This window comes from Epinephelus moara, chromosome 10, assembly GCF_006386435.1.
Source record: "Epinephelus moara isolate mb chromosome 10, YSFRI_EMoa_1.0, whole genome shotgun sequence".
Lineage (NCBI taxonomy): Eukaryota > Metazoa > Chordata > Actinopteri > Perciformes > Serranidae > Epinephelus > Epinephelus moara.
This window is the reverse complement of record NC_065515.1, coordinates 38,219,655-38,241,222: the sequence shown is the minus strand read 5'-3', so window position 1 is coordinate 38,241,222 and position 21,568 is coordinate 38,219,655. Positions and strand designations below refer to the sequence as shown.

The window sequence follows — 21,568 nt, the reverse complement described above, 5'->3', positions numbered from 1 at the left end:
ATCCAATCGTGCCTGTCTCCCCACAGAAATAGTCTTTCTGCCTGCGTCCTCTCTCCCTCCTCTAACCCGCTGTCACTGTAAACGCAGTGCTGAATTTTCTATTTCTAATTCCAGCAGCTCTCCGGCCCTTTCCATTTTCACTCTATGCTTCCCTCGACTCTCCTCTGCCCCATTCATCCTCCTCTTCCCCCTCCCTCTCTCTCACTACCATTTCATTACTACAGCACTCTCACCCTCACTTTCTCATTTTCTCGAGGCTCATTTGAAATCTCTCATCGTTCGGTTATCTCTCTGCAGCACGCAGCGAATAATAAACTCCACTGGAGCTGCCAGCAGAAGCTTTAGTTTGCTCTGCTAATGTAAATGTGTTGATTTGTGTGTTGTGTGCATATTTGGTTGTTGCACCAATTCTGCACGGGTTTTATTAGTTTGTAATTTAGCACGTACCTCAGGACCGTCCTCTGGGAGCTGTAAGGAAAGAGCTTCCATCTCCTCGTACCTCCTTCTTTGTTTTTCTGCCTATCATCCAAACTCATCTGGAAAATATTCTCAGATTAATAGAAGTGCTGTTTGGGCAAGAAAATATATAAAGACAAACCCTTAAGGATTACTCCACTGAAAATCTGTCTGTTGAGTATTAAATACTCACCCTCTGTTGGCTTTAAGTGCTGCTCCTTCACAGCAGACAGCAGATGAAGTCAGCTTGGATTTACTGCAATTAAAATGGATTCAAAAAGCATCAAACATCCACAAACACTTCCCAAAACGCTGCTGCAGCATAATCCACATCTCTGCCATTGATCCGAAAAATCAATATATTCCACACAATCATTGCTTCATCAAAACAATGGCTAACTATGCTACTTCATAAAAAGCTTCAGAGCTCTGAGGCAGTCAGATGTTGTCACACAGAAGCAGTGTATTTAGCTCACAGCTATAGATTTGAGACCAGGACTCAGTTAAACTAAAGATATAAGCATAAATATTTGACTATGACTGAACAGCTGGAAGTCTTGACATAGTGGGTGTTCAGACCAAAAACAGCCCCGGGTTAAAATAAATGCATGGAGCTGCGTTGGTGGAAGTGTTTGTTTTACAGACGATGGAATAAGATTTCCAGATTAAGTATTAAATCCATGAGATTGAGGGCTTTTCAGACACCAAAACGTTGCAGCTGTTTCTAACATAATGAGGAAGGATTTTAGTGTTTATCAAGTTATTACGGCGGCTATTATTTTATCTTTCATTGCAATGATCGCCTGGTAAACAAGATAAATATAGCATTCCTGTTATGAAGTCATCACTGGCACATATTTGATTGGCAGCTGCAGAGCCTTGCTGGATGATTGCATTGCGAAGCAGTGAAAGGTGAGCTAGATTCAACATTTCTGCAGGACAACTGGCAATTTTTTCTCAAAGGCCTTGTTGGCAGATAGGCCTCCTTATTAAAATAAACTCAGTCTGAATGCGACCTTACTTAAGACTTGACTGCCAATACACTTTCCCTGAGTTTTGACTTGGTAAAATCCTGAAACAATTAAAAAACAATACAATAGCAGATAAGAAGTGGGCCAAGCCAAATGCTGTGTTGTATTTGTCAACCTGAAAAAGTTGTATGCATACTTGTCAGTAGACTTGGAATTACCCACAAGGAATTGAGACTTGTTCAGATGCATATTTGACTTGAACTCGCTGCAAAAGACAGACTTGAGAACAGCTCTGGGTCGGAACAAGTAGTGTAGAAAGTGCTGCAGAAGTCACTTGAAAACTTTCTGTATAGGTTTTGGTTTGTTTTTGTCCCACAAAATTGTGTCAACATTTGAATTCACAGTACATCCTGTGAATCCCAGCTGACTGGAGCTGCTGTATCAAGCTGCAAAAAAAGAAAAAATCAGACATTTTCTACTGCCTACAGGGAGTCAGCATTTGGTACATTTCAGTGTTTTCAAGTTTACAGTGAGTGAGGTTTGCATGGACCCAAAGGAATTAGGTTGCAGTTGCTTTTACACCAGTGAGGCAAGGTTAATATCTGTGTGTCCTCCTCTGTCTCTCTGCTCCTCAGAGACTTGTAGGTTCAGACAGAGACATTACGTGTGTGTGTGTGTGTGTGTGTGTGTGTGTGTGTGTGTGTGTGTGTGTGTTAAGCTGGGGGGATGACTGTTGTCGACTCAGCTGGAGGAGAAGTGCTGTCCTGTCATGCAGTGCCCTTGTCAAACCTCCTGTTTGCCATCACTGCCTCTCTATGAGGTCATCCACCAGGCAGCAGCAGAAGATTATATTCATTATTGATTCCTTATGTTCAGTCCGTAAAATGCTGGGAAATAGTGAAAAGTGCTCATCACAAGATTCCAGAGCTGAAGGTGACTTCTTCACATTGCTTGTTTTGTTCAACAATCAGTCCAGATCTCAAAAGGTATTCATTTTCAGTGATATCAAAATGAAAAAAAGCAGCCATGTCTTACATTTGAGAGGCTGGGACCAGCTAATATTCAGAATTTACAGAATTGCAGACTTGCTCTAGAGATGGCAATGTCCGTCAAAGGTCAGTGAGTCAGTCTACCACAGAAATATCTCAACAACTAGAGGATGAATTGAAAGTGAAATTAAAAACTGACTGCAGTGTCCCCATCAGGATGAATTGTAATAATTTTGGTGAACATCTGACTTCTTGCACAACCAGCAGGGTTTTCCATTGGCGGCGTGTGCAGCAAGTCAAACCACGCGGTGTTGATTTCTGTTTCCATTTGCAGTTTAAATGTGCTGAGGTCCCGTTTATACGACAACAATTTAAACTGAAAACGGTAAACTTTATTTGCGTTTTGGCTGATTGTTTACACGACAGCGGCGTTTTGGGCGCCTGAAAAGGCAACGTTTTAAAAACGGGTTCCAGAGTGCAATTTTTTGGAAACGGCAGCCTTTTACGTTGTCATGTAAACTTGCAATATGCGGTTCCTCTGAAAACGGAGACTTTTCGCAGATGCGCATTACGTTTCCAGTCACTAGGCATGCGCAAGAAAGTCGACCGTCACAACAACAATGCTGAGCTCTGTTTGTGCTGCTCACCCTGTTGATTTGAAGTGAAGTGTAGATCTGTTACTGTAGCAACTCCACCTCGTCGTCCATCCAGACAAAGTTATCTGTGCAAGCTTTCGCCATTGTGTCTTCTTTGTTTTGGTTTGTAATCACCGCGTTGTAGAGGAAGGCGCTTCAGCGCAGGTGCATGGCGTCATGCCGTGGTGTTGTTTTGCAAATTTACACTGCCACCCATTGGCCTGGTGTGCATACTACAGTGTTTCCAGCAGATTTTGCGGCTCTGTGTGAACGGGGATCGTTTCAATAACGCCGTCATATAAACGCAGAAGTTTTTTAAAACACAAAGGACAGACTTTTCCGTTTTTAGAGAAACTATTGTCGTCTAAACAGGGCCTGAGTCACGATTATCTCTGGAGTTCGGCCAAAGTGCACCCGACCATCTCCAAGTGGATTGCCGTGAAGTCAGATGGGCTCATCATCATTCATGCAACTGGCACCAGATGTCCATATTCGTAGGACGTTGGACTCTTACATTAGACAGATGTAAAATTTTGGTTGGAATGAAACTGGGTTGACAATATTTAAAATGTCCAAAGACGTTAGAATTTCACCTTGTGTGGATGTTAAAGGAGCTATATGCAAGAAATCTAAAGCAAATAGTCGTCAAATCATCCTAATATGTCACAGAGACTAAGGAATAATGTTCATATAACATACTGATCTCACCGACAACAATAGTACAGCCAGAATATTTGCATCTAAAAAATTTTTTTTGCAGTCTGCAAATCATGTTTATGTTTTGAATTTGTGTTTTGGCCTGTTGCGCCACCCACTGCCGTCTACCAGTCACGCAGTCAGTAGAGTCTCAGCATCAGTTACAGTTACGACTGAGCTACAGCAGCACGGCAAGCAGCATTAGCAGCATCCTAGTACATAGCATTAGCAGCCGGCTCCTCCTCAGCTGTATCCCGGCAGCAGCGTTAGCAGCAGAGAAGCCGGACTTGCTCAAACGGTCCGCTGGAAAACCGAAGATCAAGGACGCGGCGACGCGGCCCTGCCACGGCAGCCGCCCATGGGCAAACAAATCAGTCTCCAGCGTGCCGCTGTCCAACAACTTAGAATCTGTAGGGGAGAGGGGGCGGACACGACTTGCGGCAGTATTTTGAATTTGAGTGCAGTAACCGTTTTGGCCACATTCTTACATACAGCGCCTTTAACATTATGACGTTTTGCAGACGTTATGTTTTGTTCTCCATGCCCTACAACTAAATATCATTTGTCAGTTGTCTTCTACATTAAGATAACGTTGGCATGAGATGATTGGAGGCATTGGATTTTGGTTACTTACAACAAAATATCAATGTCATCTGTTGTCAGTAACCTACATCAAATTGACGTTGGCTTTAGATGTTGTCCTGACATTTAATTTTGGTAATCTGAAGTCACAACCTAAATTAAACCAAATATCAAAGTCTAATGGTGTTGGTGGCCAGCTGGCCAGCGTCATTCATTGACACTTTAGTAACATGTGTAAAGAGCCTCCGCTGCTAGCCAGACATAGCAGATACTTCATCTGTTTCAACTGTGTCTCAAAAAAAGGATAAGAAAAAAGAGAATGCAAGTTCACAAGCTCTGCTTGCTGTTTGGAGCGAGAAGACAGGGGATGGGCATCTGGCATACACTTGCGCAGTACTGAGATAAAGTTTAGGAACTCCAGCAACAGTACAAAAAGTTGTTGACTGTAATAACACAAATGGGGTTAAAGACACACCTTCAAGCTGTTAGCCTTGTTGTATGGAGATGCAAATCCCTGCTGCACTGAGCTGACATACTGAGTCAAACCGAGTCAAGCCAGTACTTGTATGGAAAAGGGCTAAAAGATTTTTTTCTATTAGATCAGACCAAACAATTTCTTGATAAATCTTACAAAAAATCCAAGTTGTTCACAAATGCAGTTTCCTAGAGCCCAAATGTGACATCTTTAAATGACTTGTTTTTTCCGACCAACAATCCAAACCCCAAATAACCACAAATTCCCATATCAGAGAAGCTCTTTGGTATTTTTACTTGAAAAATGACAGTTAATCAATTAAAAAATAGTTGCCAATTAATTTTCAATCAATAAATGAATCATCAAATTAATATATGTTGTCTAATCATTTTCAGTTTGTCCCTCCGTTCAAGTCTAAATCTGAAGCACATATCACCACCGGCACAGTACCCTGTGCAGTACATCCATATCACACACAAGAACAGGCCATGGTTCTCGCGCTGAACCCATGCTGTTAGAAAGCCAATTGTCTCTGCACCCCGGGCAAGGTTAGCTGGGGAGCAGACAACACAAAGTGTGTGTTGGTGCTGTCAGCCATTTGTCATCAAAGATTAGTTTGGCCATTAGATCAGCTGCTTTTTGATGCCGTGTCTTTGTCTTCAGCCTCCCTTTCTTCCATTATGCTTTTTGTTTCCCACTCCCCTCTGCAACTGTTCAGATGTAGGGACAGTGGAAAAGCTGCTTGGTGAAAGGAGGAGGAAGGAGGGGGGAGGGGGGCAGGGGCGAGGAGGGTGGGTAGAGGTGGGGGGATGGTGGCTTTACAAAGGGTGAGGGAGCCACTTCAGCCCTGATGAGTGAGAGGGAAGAGTGGGCAGAAGGGGGGGGGGGGTGAGGGAGGATCAGGCCACGGGGGGGGCAGTGAGATAATCAGCACAAGGAGAACCATTCTCCCACTCAGCTGGAACAAAAGGTCCTTGCCAGCGAATTTGTGTGTGTGTGTGTGTGTGTGTGTGTGTGTGTGTGTGTGTGTGTGTGTGTGTTGATATCCCAGTAGAGTCAGCGGGATCAGAAACCTCCCCAGAGAGTTGGGGAGTGGTTTTTGTTTTGTGAAATAGGTTGGATGCATTGCCTTTGCCAAGGTACAGTTTATTTCATTAGTTTTTGTGTGTGTGTGTCTGATCCGATCCATGCCTATTGACTGCTGTGGACAGTGGTACCACAGAGACACAGTGCTGTGTTGTTTGTTAGAACAGACAGCAGCGGTGGAAAGTCACTAGATGTAGTACATGTAAACAAGAAATCAGACACAGTTTTATTGCCAAGTCTTGTGCACAAACAAGGAATTTTTCTTTGAGTTTTCATGCATTAACAGTGAACACACCGCAAGAGAAATAATATATATCAGAGGCATTTACATTACAAAATATGTAACATAAGGAAAACATAAAAATATCTGTTTTAAAAGTGGAAGAGCTGTACAGGTTTGTGCAGGAATGTGCAAACTATTGACCGGGGGACATGCAGAAGTTCACAGCATGAAGTATAATGTACAAGAATATGTTCCTTTACTGTACAAGTACAGTACAACATTAATCATTATTGGATAATATATGTTACATCATACATCAAACTACCCAACTTTACAATATCAACTACATAAGATAATGCTCTTTAAAGCTGCATGCATTGTTTTTTAGCCGATTGGGGGCAGCAGAACAAGTTGTTAGTCAAATATCTTTTCTCCTTTTAGCTCTGTTTTTGGTCTCCACCAACTCCTGAGAAAAATATCTAGCTCTTTAGCTCCTAAATTCTCCACCATGTTCAGTCCAAGGATGTATAAAGATAACTAGACATAGTGTTGGAGTGGGGCCATGTTCATTCCTGTGAAAGTTGCTCAGTGGCACATGAAGCCAAAAATGTTCAACTTCCGTGGTATAAAATTACCTGGATCTTCTGCATCATTGGTCCCAAAGAGCTAGCGCGCCAGATTTCTGCCGGCTGAGTAGCTAACTTCAGGTTTAGCCCTCTGATAACTTGAATGGAGCTAAAATGATTTAATCGTGCAGCTCTTCTAGACCTTTGAAATAAAACCGATCGGATCAAATTCCTAAAGTTAAGCAAGTCGTTTTGTGGGGGTTGTGACACTCAAAAAATGTATCCACTGATTTACAGACATCTCTTTCACAATGTTAGTCCATGGGAAAAATATTGTGGGCCCAATAGCATTATGTGATGGAGTTTGTCCACTATGTCAAATGGGCTTCAAAGCCCAGTGCTGTTCCTGTAGTCTTGTTTCAGCAGCTAGTTTCTAACTTTCTCAACCAGCTGTTTGGTGCTTGGTAAGTTGTGTACAGTATGAGAACTTGTGTTCGCTGGGATAGCAAAGGCTTGTCTTGCCCAACTCTTCCTCTGATTGGCTAGTTCTCATTGCCTTTATGAGGTTGATTGGTTAGGTTTAGGCAAGAGGAGTGAGATTGGTTAAGGTCAGGGTAAGCCAGTCAGAGGCAGAGTACAGCAGAGTAGGACAGATCATGCCTGTGCTATCCTAGGAAACGCAAATTTGCTTACTGTCCGGTAGGTTGGCAGTTTGTTACTTGGAAAAGAGCTTAGGGGAACTTTCTGGTGATAACTTTCAGTGGGTTTAACAGTGACCCTTTCCTTTAAGACAGTCTTGTGATCCATTGTTTATACAAATATATAGATTAGTGAAGCTTTAAAATGAGAATTCTTGTTTATTACAACTGGGAATTTGAACAGAAAGCAAAGCCAAACTGAAATTAGTACTCAAACATTTGTCCCACTAAATAGACCAACTTCCTGAGACAACTATGACCAACCATGGGTTGTACACCCAGTTGTCCTGTGCAATGAGGGGGTATTATCAACATTTCAGATGTACTGACATTTAGTTTTTTCTCAATAAAGTGGTTTATGTAACCTTGCTACATCAGTGGATCACAACCAGAATTCTCCTTTAAGTAAGAATTTAAGCATGAGCCTTGGGGTGCTTTTACATTGTGATATTAAAACTTTTTACTCTAATGGCTGACAGACAGTCAGGCTCTGTCTTTTTCCTTTAATGCACAAAGACAAGGTGAACAGAGAGACGCCACATTAAGGATTATGGGTCACTGTAATTTCCTTCATCTATTTTGCCTCCTGCAAGGAGGGTTTTTAGATATTAACTCTAAAACTATTTGTCTGGGGCTGAAGGGAACAGAGATGAAGGGATTTCCAGTAATACCTTCATTTTTTTCTCTCTTAGCCTTGTGTTCTTACTCAGTCATTTTCCTGTCTTTCTCTTATCTGAAAATCCTTGTCATCATTCTTTGTTTTTCTTTCCTTCCCTCTCTCCAAGTGTTTTTCTGTGTTTCTCTGTCTCTCTCTGGCTAGTGTTTATTATCATTCCTCCGGTGATTCTACTCATGAATGGAGGGACTTTTTCATGTCCTTTGGGGGGTGAGGGTAATTTGTATTCTGCCCCTCACTTCCTACTTTCTCCTCTCCCTCCTGTTCCCTCTCCTCCCCCTCTTTTTCTTCTTCTCCCCAAGAAATGATGGTACATGAGGCCAGGTTAGCAAGTCTCCCCCCACTCTCCCTCCCTCTCACATTGGTCACCTTCAAAAAGACCTTGCCATATGGGCCAGGCCATCTGGACTGTACCATGTTACAGGCAGTAGGGGAGGGGATGGGAGCCCAGTCGGGGGGAAATTAAGGGACGGTTACAGTGAAACGCTCTCTGAGCCCACTACAAAGCCCTGACGTGTAGCCCATCCTAAGTTTATAAAGAGGTCTTGTGTTAAACGAGTGTGTCCTCATGGGAGGGATCAGTAATAGGAGTCCTCAATAATTCAGAGAGGAAATTCAATACAGTGGACCCACCATTAAACAACATACACATCACACTCTTCCAGGCCATTAAGGCTACTGTTTAGTTTATGATGGTAATCACATCTACAGACACACGTACAGCTTATGCATAATTTACATGTCTCCACCGGTGCACCAACACTAAAAGAATGTATATTTTATGTGAACCTAAATCTTCCTCTTTCTCTCCTCTCTCTATCTCTTCATTTTAGGGATCGAGCTTTGTTTGCCAGCCTGGCGCTTCTCCATGACCATGGTGGCCAGTTTTCTGATGGTGGGCGGGCAGCTACTGATGCCAGGGGTGGCTGCTCTGTGCCGCCATTGGCCAGACCGGGATGACTGGCAGGTCCTGCAGATCGTCATAATCAGTCCTTTCGTTCTGATGCTGCCCTACGTCTGGTGAGTCCCACCCTCTAAGGAAATCCACAGTGGGGGGCGGAGGGGGAAGGATTGGGCTGATTCTTCTTGCGCTGAGCCAGGCGATGGCTTGTACAGTACACACTGCACAGTACTGAGCAGCCTCTGCTTCAGCTTACAAACAATACTCTTCTTTCTTCTATTGTTTTTCCTTCTTCTCCCATTGCTGTCTGTTTCTCCTTCTTGCTTTTGCAAATCTGCTCTCATCCTTCTTTGTCTGTTCTCTCCATCTCCTTCCTTTCTTTCTCTCACTCATCAGGCTTTTTCCCGAGTCGTTGCGCTGGTTGCTGGCCACCCAGCACTACAGGCGGTCCAAAGCCATGATGCTGCGTATTGCCAGGAAGAACCAGGTTAACATGACAACTGAGCCAAGTGGAGTTCTTTCAGGTGAAGGACAGTAAACAAGAGGAATGATCCAAAAAATTTATACTTTCTTTTACCCAATTCACTTCATTATTCAATATATTCTAAGTTGTCATCTATGTTATGTTGCAGCTGCTTCTTGGCATGTGATGAAACGAACATGCAATGAACACAGAGACAATGACACACATACACAGACTCACAGATCTCCTTTTCATATGTGCAAACATTTCCCAACTGTTTCTATGATGAAATGCTATTGCAATCACATACATGCACCTTTAGATCTTCAGTGATTTCTCACTGGAAGATCAATTGAGTCAGGCTTCTGTCTGAGGCTGCCACTAATTATTATGTACATCAGAGTCTAATCAGTTTTGAGATTCATCATTTCATTGTAAATGTCAGAAAATAGTAAACTCAGCCCATCGCAATTTCTTACAGCCCAGTGTCACATCTTCAAAAAGCTTATTTTGTCCAATCAACAGAGAAAACAAAGATTTCAATATATTTGAGAGGCTGGAACTAGAGAATTTTGGGCATTTTTCCTTGATAAAAGACTTGATTAATCAAAAAAGTCGATAATTAATTGTCTTGCAACCATGTAGTCTTTAAAGAGGTGACCTTAGCTCTCTTCCAGCTCTGCTTCTGACATGTCCTCCTCCCCTGCCTTGGTGACAGATTCAATGATTCTGCCTGTCCTTGTTACTAAGCAGACAGTTAGATGATAAGAGTGGGCAAAGGGATGTGCTATATCAATCTTACAGCCCCACGGCACATTAGCTTCTCTGTGCTAAAGGTCCCTTAGCGGCTGGCCTCTCATTACCTCCTGTAAGGAAAGGTCTCAAGGTGTGTGTTTCATGTTTCGTAACAGAGCTGGAGCAGGAGCTGCACAAGAAACCCCAGAGGACCTGCATTGTCAAGATGATGAGCACCAGGAACCTGTGGAAAAACATTGTGGTGCTGTGTGTCAACTCGTAAGTGTGCTGTGGCTGTGGCTGATATAGTTCCTTTCTACTCAAAGCCAACATCCGTTGTGTTGAGAGAGCATGAATTACACATGAGTTCGTCCCCCAGAGAGAAATGAAGACATGTATATGAGCGTAAACCTGACTCGCCCCGTGGCAGAGGCATGTCTCAGGTACCGCCTCCCTGTCCACTTTCTTATTGTCTTTCTGTGTTGTTTGTGCAGGCTGACAGGTTATGGGATTCACCATTGCTTCGCCCGCAGTATGATGGACCCGGAGGCCCAGCCCACCGCTATGTGCCACGCAGACTATTACACTATGGCTGGCATTGCTGTGGCAACCTGCCTGGCGCTTTGCCCCGCTGTGGGCTTGATGGGTCGGCGTGGAGGGCTGCTCACCTTTATGATCATAACAGCCCTGGCATCGCTACTACAGCTGGGCTTACTCAACTGTGAGTAATCACAAAGTCCTGTGACACTTAGTTACTAGTTACTCAAAATCAATTATTGCATCCTCTGTTTGAAATCAAATATGTACTGTTCCAAAAACTGTAACCAATTTTAAGTGAGTTTATCATTTTAAACTGCACAGCTGAAACGTTTGAATGCAAAGCTTGATAGGTGTATCAGTAGAAACTGTTGACAGCATTTTTTATCAGCTGTAGCTAGCTAGCTAAATTACGTTAATTATATGAGCTGTTGGAAAATAGTTGTTCTCACTCCTATTGCGTCAAATACAGCAGCCTGGTCAGTGGCCCTACCTTTCAAACAGTGACGCTTTAGGTACCCCTCTAGCATCAGTTTTGGACCTGTCAGTCTCCACGTATTACATGCTAAAGCAGTGGTTCCCAACTGGTCCAGCTACGGGGTCCAGATTTCTCCTTACTCATCAGTTCAAGATCCAAAAAGTTAAATATCTTAGGCATTATACTTGCATTTCACCGTGTTATCGAGCTAGTTTGCTGTCTTTGTCAAGTAGCTGTCTGTTACTCACTCACTCTACAGCAGGAAACAGCACTTCAAAATAAAAGCTCTGTGCCAGAAATTCACTGTACGGAGAAATAAAGTGTTTTTTACAAACTTTACACATCTGTGAGTTACTTGCAGTCCATTCAGAATGGACTTGCGACTCACTTTAGGACTGGGACCCATCAGTTGGGAAGCACTGTGCTAAAGCATCCTTTTTAAAATAAACCTCTGTGTTTACAGGAAATATTTACATGACATACGATACGCATGTATGTCCTTTGCATTGGCTTTTGGCTTCACAGTAGACATGAGCGGCGGTCTCCTGGGTGAAAGTCCTGTGTTTGTTTGACCCATCCACCATCCCTCCCTTGTGCCCTGTGGGGACTTTCTAGCTTTAGCTGGGTTTACATTGGCGTTGGCTGAAAGCCCGGTGCATCTCATACAGAAAAGGTGCCTTGTGCTTCAGTATCACACGCTGAGGGCCACTGTCCAAGCTGCTGTATTTGAAAACCCGTTCTCAAAAAACACACTGTTGCCCCATCCCCTACACCTTTGCTTATTTGTTTTGGAAAGGCAAGGAAAAAACTCCTAACAGTGCACTGTGCACTTTGATTAAATAGCAATTTGAGAATGGTCTGAAGCTTTGACAGACCTGTTGTTTATCTAAGATTGGACAACTGCTGCTCAGGGAAAGGTTTAGCAAAAGGTCAAGTCAGAAAAATCAGTAAAAAATGTCATGAAAGTTACTGCAAAACACAAAGTTAAAAATAAACAGTAAAGTTAAGTACTCGCGCACTTTGCTTCCCTGTGTCATTAAAACAGTACTGCCTGCAGTTCATCTCTCAGTCTTATAGGAGTCTCTCCTCATTCTCCCTTTTCTGACCTACATATGCAGAGCAGTAGTCATTATTTCAGGCTCCAGTGGTTAACTGTTCAGAGTTCTCCTCAAGGCCTTTTTTTTACTCTGCTTTTTATGAGTCAGCACTGTGGTACCCTTTGTGCTTACTAATGACATCCTCTCCTCTATTCTCCAATGCTCACTAATGGAATCCAGTGATTGGGAAGTACAGCCTTCGCCATGACACAGGTACAACTACAGTTTATGGATTTGTGATATATTGTAGTCTAATTTTAACGTCCCTGTGCAATAACCAAGTACATAAAAATATAAACGCTTTCATTTGTGCCTGTCTCTGTGTTAAATGTTTGTGTTTCATGCCGGATGTTTTTGGGGTGCTTATGTTTTCTTGTCCTCTTCTGGACAGTTCTTCGGGACACTCTGAACAGGAAATTCTCGGTGGCCTTCTCCATCATTGGCATGTTCTCCTCTCATGCAGTCAGCATACTCAGCATATTCTTTTGTGCTGAAATCACTCCTACTGTCATCAGGTGAGTCTGGATGGTCATAAACAGAAAATACAATTCTTAGGGGAGCCTTATGCTGTAGGCCAGCTCCAGGCTATGTCTGAAATAAATTCTTATATGCTACCTATAAGAAACTATCAACTGTGTGCCATTTTTTTTGATTGTCCAAAATCTCGGTGTAAAATTTGTGCACCACAGTGGCCACAACTGAATAGAAAATGTGATGAATCTTAATAATAGAAGGAATAGCGAGTGATTCAGACATAGGCCAAATTTGTGTATTAATGCCGAACTGCATATTAATTTTAACTAAGTTTGAGTTACAGTGTGTTAAACTTACATGTTAAGTTTCTACCGTGGTCATAAAAATGTGTGCATCATCCTTTATATGTTGATTGGTGTATCCCTGTAAAAACTGTGCTGTCTTCTTGTTACATTTGAATTGTGATTCTAAAGTCACAGCTTAACTGATGTCTGTCAGCACACGTGAAAAGTTGTGTTCCTATATTAAATGGTAAGGTACATTGATTTACAGTATACTTTGACAAGTACTACATAGAACACAGTATTAAACTGTGTGGACCTTGAACTAATGACTAAGGAGAAATCTGGACCCGGTGGCTGGACCAGTTGGGAACCACTGATAAAGACCATACTGTACATTAGTACAATGTATAGAATATTTAGACTCAGCTGTGGTTCTCATGTTGCTTGGCTCCATCTTGTGGAGCAGTATTGACGCACAGCTGAGTATGAACTTCATGCCTCCAAAAGATTCAGTATGCTTCAAACAAACTAGTTCCTATGAGGTGTCCTGCAAAGGTGCCTTAAAGACACAAGTCTTTGTACCAGTTCGGTTTCACTTGAAGGTGGGCCCGGAAGTGTGCTACAATAAAGAGGGAAGAGACAGGATGTACCGTTCAGATGGGGGTAAACGTGCACATTTTCAGTCAATCTCCCCCGCGTTATAGAGTGGTGCAGGAGTGAGTCCTAAAACCCAGAAATGAGTCAGCATTTTATCACTCCCAGTTCCCAGTTTAGCCAGTCAATGGGTTATTTAAATGGGGTTTGGGTTAGATGCCTGAAATAGGATCTGTGGTTAACAAAAGCTTCATGTTTTGTTCTACAACATAAAATACCCAACTTGTGAATTCTGAAGCCCTTAGGTATCTTAAAATAGACAGTTGCTAACATGTTGTTAAATGAGATTACAGGGTGTAATCACTCTGAACACGGCTTTATAGCCTTGTTGTGATGGCGACGTTAAGTCATGTGACCATGGTGTAGTTTGTTTATAGCCTAATGTTAGCTTTTTATTTCTGGTGAAAAGTGGTGTTCATTTGTAAAGATTATCTTGCGGAACAAAACCTGTGAGTATCATAAACTTTTGTTTGTTTTCTGCAATAAACCAAAATCCAACTGAAAAATCCCATACGCTTATCAATCGCCAATCACTGCATGACATGAACATAATCGAAGGAAAGTTTCTAAAATTATTGGTCACGGCCCCTCTTATCTGAAGTCAAACAGGTGTGGAAGGAGTGAGGTTTCAGACTCTGTTCGCTGATTCAATAAGCATTCCACTTAAAGATTGCTGATGCCTTTAGAGCTCCTGTCATTTTTAGTCACGTCAGGCTAGCTTGGTCACAGATCTGCTTCACTTCCTCTTCCTCTGTGCAGGGGTGGAGGGTTGGGCTTGGTCCTGGCCAGTGCAGGCTTCGGCATGCTCACCGCACCCATCATGGAGCTCCACAACCAGAAGGGCTACTTCCTGCATCACGTGATCTTCGCCTGCTGCACCCTCCTGTGCATCATCTGCCTGCTGCTGCTGCCCGAGCCGCGGGGCCAGCCCCTGCCAGAGAGCCTGGCTGACGGAGAGACCTTCACCCGTCAGACCCTGCTCCACCCAGGAGAGCAGCACCTCCTTCTCGCCAAGACTGATGGGGACTACTCCCGTGTCCACGACACGCCGTTACACCTCACAACCACTGGGGGAGCTACGGTGGCAGCAGCAACCGCTCTGGCAGCGGTGCCTGCCTCGTACGCCCTGGCCACTGGTGGGGAGGTGATTGGAAATCGTGCCATAGCCAATGGGGTGTAAGCATCATAGCAATAGTCTACTACTGTGCTAATTATTGTTCAAGCATTAACATGAACCGAATGGTTGTTGAACTTGTGGAAAAAGACTTTTAAGGGAAAAGAGAATCTTTCGGATGAACCAGATGAACTCTTAAATGATGAGGTTTGAAATGGTGACGATAATAAATTTGTGTAGTTTGTAGTGACTATGATTCATTCAGGAGTTGCCAAAAAATATTTTACTGGACTAAGTTGATCTGAAGTCAGTGTGTGTGTTAAATAATATGAAAGTCTTCAGTGGTGTTGGTGGTTTTCTTGCACTGCTGTCCGCTCTGTCGAGAATGATTTACAGGTGAAAGAAGCAGACGCAGGCAAGTGAGGAGGCAAAGTAGAGCAGACTAGCTTTCAATAAGGTGTGCTCTGTAAGGGTTCGGTTTGTAGTTTTGACTCGTTGAGAGAGGATTTCACTGCATCTTATAATTCTTTACAAGTTATTTTGCACTAAATGTCACAATCAAGTGTTTGTGATTTTCAGCCAACATGTTTGAGATCCAGGGATTGGCTAAACCACTACCACTCTTTTTTGCATGAAAGGGCACAAACAGTTTTACATGTTTCTCCTTATTTGTAGTCCCTCTACTAGAAGTCCAATGTGGCACTTTATCCTCAGAGATGAGGTCAGTGTAGACACTGAGTTTTTAAAGAAAGCATTACTGCTGTTAGTGTGGGTGTATGATGGTTGTCTGATGTGGCAAACAGCCGGAGACCTTGGCAGACTGTACGTGTAGCCTGTAGAGACTGCGGGTAATGCTGAACAAATCTGAGAGTTGAACGGACATTAGAGTGACCGGTCAGTGTACTACTGTATGTCTTATGACGCATCTCAGTATTTAAATGGCTTTATCATGATGGCTCTGTTCTTTTTCACAAAACAGAGAATGTAATTCAAGAAAACCAGTATTTATTTTGTCATGCTGCCAAGGGCAATTTTGTTGCTTGAAATACCTCCTTAATTAGCAAATATTTCCACTCCAACTCTCACTCCTTGTTCTCTGTACTGTGGTAATGTTGTAATCCTGCTCCTAGGATGTGTAACTCTAGCCAGAAAGCACAATGTTTTACAGTTTTTTGAAATAAACGTTTGTGACGATTAGAATAGAGCAGCGTAGTCTGCGTAGACCTGGCCTAGTTGTGATCAGTGTACATTTATACACTTTACTACGTAAGTATCCCTTAGGACTGCATAAAAATGTAAGGTATGTATACATGTACCATTCATTCATTCATAATGTATGGACCACTGACTTTTTATAGGATATAAGCACAGAATAGATAAATCATCCCATATACCATTCTCCATCCAAATATACCTGAATCCACAGATTGTCCATTTTTTAAATCATGTTTAGTACACAGCACGTGTTTTGAACACCCTGTATGGTTTACTAGTTTGTATGTTTTCGACAGTTAAACACTCGGAGAAAAAAAAAAAAAAAAAAAGAACTCAACCACTAATGCTGTTTTCTAAGTGTTATTTTTTTAATATGATGCATTTGTACAAAAAGCCATAGGCCTACATGTTTTGATAATAAACCACTTAATTTATTATGTCAATAAAAGAACACTTGATGTGACTGTTTGTGGTTATTGTGCTGGAGTGCAATTACAGTATCTGGAAGGAGTACTTAAATCCAAAGAAGAGTGCCCTGCTACTTTATGTTGACCTTCCTGCGTGTCCTCAGTTCTACACAAAACACAGTTTTAAAAAATGAATGTGTTCAGAAGTGTTCAGGGTGAAGCTCCAGCTCTTTTTTGATCCTGTTCTCCACCAAAAGACTGATGTTGGAGTCTGTCATTGGAAGACTGTAACTCACATAAACTTGCTTTTTGGTCTTCTTTGCTGCAAAACAGAACAGAAAATTATTTCACTTTTAGTTCAGGTAATACTCTTAATGGTTTGCTATGGTACACAATTACACTGAAGTCATTGGTCTTGGAAGTTTGTTTTTAACCTTGTTAGTGTATTTTGCATGTTTTTAACAATTTAGGGCTTTTATTGTCTTTAATATAGAGCAGCTGGAGAGTGACAGGACAGGGGGCAGAGAGGGGGAACAACAGGCAGCAAAGGGACATTGGTTCGAATCAAACCTGAGCCACAATCTATTACCCAGCCTACATGGGGCGCACACTCTACTAAATGTCATTTCTGTTTTTGCAGGTTTTTATCCAAGTCCTTCTGAACCAGAGGGTCTGGGGGCCCTTGAGAAAGTTCCAGAGGGTCCCCAGAAAGATGGGAAATAGTTTATTTTTACTATTTAATTCAGTGTAGAAGTGAGCTCAATGTGTGTGAGTCATAACAGTGACGACTCTGATTAAAGGGTTCCCCATAGTCGACAACTATGGAACTCTGGTTTTAATCAAATCTAACAACCAAGATTTATCAGATGGAGGGCCCTGAAGTCTTATCACATGGGGGCCGTGCCCTGATGTGTATCATCATTTTTTTGACATGAAAAAGGTTGAGAATCACTGTTTTAGAATATTTTTAAATTCCAACCATTCTCTGAAGCATATGTATTTCCCCCGCAATTTGAAGAAGCCATTGTTTTTAATTACATTTGGGGTTGTATAAATATCAACATGTTAAGTATTGTAACTCACTTGACATCTGTAACATCTCATGGTGGACATTATCATCACTTATCTTTATCAATCCTGTATAATAGTTTTGTCGCTACACAATATCAGTGATGGAATCTAACTAGGTGCATTTACTCAAGTACTGTAGTTAAGTACAGTTTGGACACACTTGCTTATAATATTTATTTGACAATTACTTTTTACATAAAACACACATGATAAGCTTAAATGATATAATGCAGTACTCTACTGATAATCCAACAAGTTGTACGCAAAGTATCCAAAAATGGCTCCATACTGGGAAACTACAACATTAAAAGCTCTTACATGCATATCCTAGTGATGAACATAGAATAATAAAATATTCTATGATAATATAACACTTTGAAAAAAGCCATTCCCCATAATGACTACTTTCTCTATTGATTTACCGTGAGTACATTTTGCTAATAACAGATCTGTACTTTCACTTAAGAAACATTTTAATTTCAGGACTTCTACTTGTAATGGGATGTTTTTAGAACACAGTATTTAGCATAGTATTTAACATAGTATATTTACAGTACAGTATATTACAGTATATTTATGTAAGTGAAGGGTGTGAGTACTTCTTCACCCACTGCATAGTAGAACATTTTTGAATCAATCTACAATTGAAACTGCCATAGCACACACTCTGACAACGATTTAGAGAACTGTTAGCAGTAAAGTTGATTAGTGGTTTCTAGCAAATGGGCTAAAAGTAGGGATGCATGATAATACTGGCACGTCATCAGAATCGACCAACATGCTTTTTCTTGCTGTGCACAATGAATGAATACTACATACATTGAAAAGCATAATATGTCTCCATCTGTTGGTGGGCTGTTAGGATAAGATTATGCATGCATAATATGATGTTAATTCCACTATAGACAAGACTTGATGATCACTAAAATTAGGTAGGGAAAAAAAGTGTATATATATCCATTCCGGTATCAGCCAAATAAGTGGTTACTGGCATATCGGACATCGGCAAAACATCTATCATCGCACATCCCTAGCTCAAACATATAAAAACATCTTTGATATCCACAAAGAAACAACCACCTGACAGCTGAAAAAGTATTTCAGCTTTTTTATAACTTACTATAACTTAATACATCAACCAATCAATCAATATTTTTTTATAAAGCCCAGTATCACAAATCACAATTTGCCTCAGAGGTACGGCATACATTTTAGGACATCCTCAGGTGTCAGGCTTCAGCGTCGGACCTTAGATGAAAAGGCATAAGGTCTCAGAAAAACCTCTGTCAGACGTCACACTAAACGGCCTCAGAAAAAAAGTCATCGGACCAAAAGGCATCAGAAAAAAAGTCGTCAGACAAAACGGCCTCAGAAAAAAGTCAAAAGTCATTTCTGTTTTTGCAGGTTTTTATCCAAGTCCTTCTGAACCAGAGGGTCTGGGGGCCCTTGAGAAAGTTCCAGAGGGTCCCCAGAAAAATGGGGAATAGTTTATTTTTACTATTTAATTCAGTGTAGAAGTCATAACAGTGACGACTCTGATTAAAGGGTTCCCCATAGTCGACAACTATGGAACTCTGGTTTTAATCAAATCTAACAACCAGGTTTTATCAGATGGAGGGCCCTGAAGTCTTATCACATGGGGGCCGTGCCCTGATGTGTATCATCATTTTTTTGACATGAAAAAGGTTGTCATCGGACCAAAAGGCCTCAGGAAAAAAGACGTAAGACCAAAAGGCATCAGAAAAAAAGTAATCGGACCAAAAGGCATCAGAAAAAAAGTCGTCAGACAAAACGGCCTCAGAAAAAAAGACGTCAGACCAAAAGGCCTCAGGAAAAAAGACGTAAGATCAAAAGGCATCAGAAAAAGAGTCATCGGACCAAAAGGCATCAGAAAAAAGACATCAGACCAAAAGGCATCAGAAAAAAAGTCGTCAGACTAAACGGGCTCAGAAAAATCAGGTTTTTTTTCACTTTTTTTCTGAGGCCGTTTAGTCTGACGACTTTTTTTCTGATGCCTTTTGGTCTGACGTCTTTTTTTCTGATGCCTTTTGGTCTGACAACTTTTTTTCTGAGGCCGTTTAGTCTGATGACTTTTTTTCTGACGCCTTTTGGTCCGATGACTTTTTTTCTGAGGCCGTTTAGTGTGACATCTGATAGAGGTTTTCCTGAGACCTTATGCCTTTTCATCTAAGGTCTGACGCTGAAGCCTGACACCAGAGGGCTTTACAGCATACGACATCCCTCTGTCCTTAGGACCCTCGCAGCGGATAAGGAACCCCCCCCCCCCAAAAAACCTTTAACGGGGAAAAAAATGGTACATTAGCAGCAATAATGAGACACGTAAATTAATGCAAAGTCATACATCATTACCTAATCTCTGTGCCAAGGAATTAGGAGCAGTATTGGATGGGTCCCCCATGATTAATGTAGATAAAGGCATTGAATCCTGCAGACAGAAAAAACAATTAGTACAACAGTGTTTTGTCTCTCTGGAAGGACAAAAATCTTTAGCTCTCTGACATCACAACATCCAATGACATCAAATGTGTTCCTCTCTTAATATGTTTGTCAGCCCATGTGTTCCGAAATGTTTTCAAACTAAGGTTAATGAATCCCAAAAGCCTTTTCAAAAAGCTTTTCTTCCAGTGACTCCTGGTTGAGGACGGCTGGGTTGTCTCTAGGGTTTTTGGTATAGTGGGGGGATGTCAAGAAAAACATGTGGGCTACTGCACTTTGGGCAGAAGATTTATTATATTTTTCCAGAAGATTTATTATATTTTGCCTGCTAAGGACCCATTAACCAACCAGTGCTGCAATAATACTTTATCATACAGACATTAATATTAGATTATGAGCCAGGTCCCCACTATACAACAGAGCCTAAAGACAACATAGCAGTGCCCTCCTGTTAAAGGGGTCAACACATCAAGACCACAAAACATGTTGAATGCCATGAATGCTAGAAGTGAGAAATATAGTATGAAATATCAATTAAGAGTTGATAGATAAAATAATCAAACAGGAATGTTTTGTTGTTGTTTTTTTGTTTGTTTGTTTTGATAATCCATCAAGGCAGATTTAAGTACTCCATTACACTGATGCAGAATTCATATAAAAATCCATTGTTACAAAAAGAATCAGCTCCACTTTTTGATTTACAACACTGCCCACAATGGCCCAGAAATATACTTGACAGAATTGAGATACACGCTTCAATGTTCAGTACAGAAAAGATCACAGATTCATATAATCGCCCATCCCTAATGATTGCAGATAGATTTGTTTATAATATGCAAAGTTTTGACATATCCCTCACTTAACCTTCTGTCATTACCACAATAAAACCTAGCAAAATTGAATTTTATTTGGGGCCAACAAACACGTTAAAAAGTATACTTTAAAAGCAAAAAAAAACAAACAAAAAAAAACTGCAGGAAATCAAAAACTGTCCCAGCTGCTCACAAAAATCCCCACAACTATCTGTGGATGTAGACCTCCATGAAACGTTTGCAGTGCTGAATAGGAGGAGGAGTTTTAAGTGTGCAAATATCTTAATTCGTAAAGTAACACTTAAGCTTACTAAAGCTGTTAAATAAATGTAATGTAACATAGTGGAGTAAAGAGTAGGCTGCAATATCCCCCCGAGATATAATGTTAATTAACTAGTAAAAGAAAAAGGTTCATTAAAAAAAACTACTCAAGTACCTCAAAATTATAACGTTACTTAAACACAATGCTAGGGTAATTTTACTTGATAACATCCCACCACTGTTCATTTAGTTGTGTTTACTCACATATTTGCTGCTCATTGATACCGCCATGTTGGACAGGACCGGACTCGAACCGACCCACAGGAAGAACCCGCCGCTCAGCTTCATCACGTGAAAGTGTATGACCTGCTCCAAAATCCTCTCCGAAAAATTGTGCACCGTGATGGCGTCGGAGACCGCTCCGTTTTGTGTTTCGTTCATATTTCTTTGATTTAACTCCAGCTAGCTGTGACTGGCAAACATTGGAACTCGCGCTAGCTACAAACAGAAGCAGTTGCCACTTCCTGGTTATGAGTAAACTGGCAGACCAAAGCA

At 41.5% G+C, this 21,568-nt stretch overlaps 2 protein-coding genes across 2 annotated transcripts in view; one reads left to right on the top strand and one right to left on the bottom strand.

Moving 5' to 3' along the window:
• Positions 1 to 16,683, top strand: part of LOC126396418 (solute carrier family 22 member 23) — a 27,894-nt gene extending 11,211 nt beyond the window's left edge. The window contains exons 4-10 of the mRNA XM_050054469.1: positions 8,887 to 9,073; positions 9,351 to 9,478; positions 10,329 to 10,431; positions 10,647 to 10,873; positions 12,445 to 12,477; positions 12,656 to 12,779; positions 14,436 to 16,683. Of these exons, the coding sequence (XP_049910426.1) occupies positions 8,887 to 9,073; positions 9,351 to 9,478; positions 10,329 to 10,431; positions 10,647 to 10,873; positions 12,445 to 12,477; positions 12,656 to 12,779; positions 14,436 to 14,856 (1,223 nt within the window). The 3' untranslated portion in view covers positions 14,857 to 16,683. The remainder of the gene's footprint in view (positions 1 to 8,886; positions 9,074 to 9,350; positions 9,479 to 10,328; positions 10,432 to 10,646; positions 10,874 to 12,444; positions 12,478 to 12,655; positions 12,780 to 14,435) is intronic.
• On the bottom strand, positions 16,350 to 21,568 carry psmg4 (proteasome (prosome, macropain) assembly chaperone 4). Its single transcript, XM_050054471.1, has 3 exons — positions 21,278 to 21,568; positions 19,854 to 19,929; positions 16,350 to 16,734 (listed from the first exon to the last, which is right to left on the bottom strand). The coding sequence occupies exons 1-3, from the start codon at positions 21,452 to 21,454 to the stop codon at positions 16,613 to 16,615; spliced, it is 375 nt and encodes a 124-aa protein (XP_049910428.1). The 5' UTR covers positions 21,455 to 21,568; the 3' UTR covers positions 16,350 to 16,612.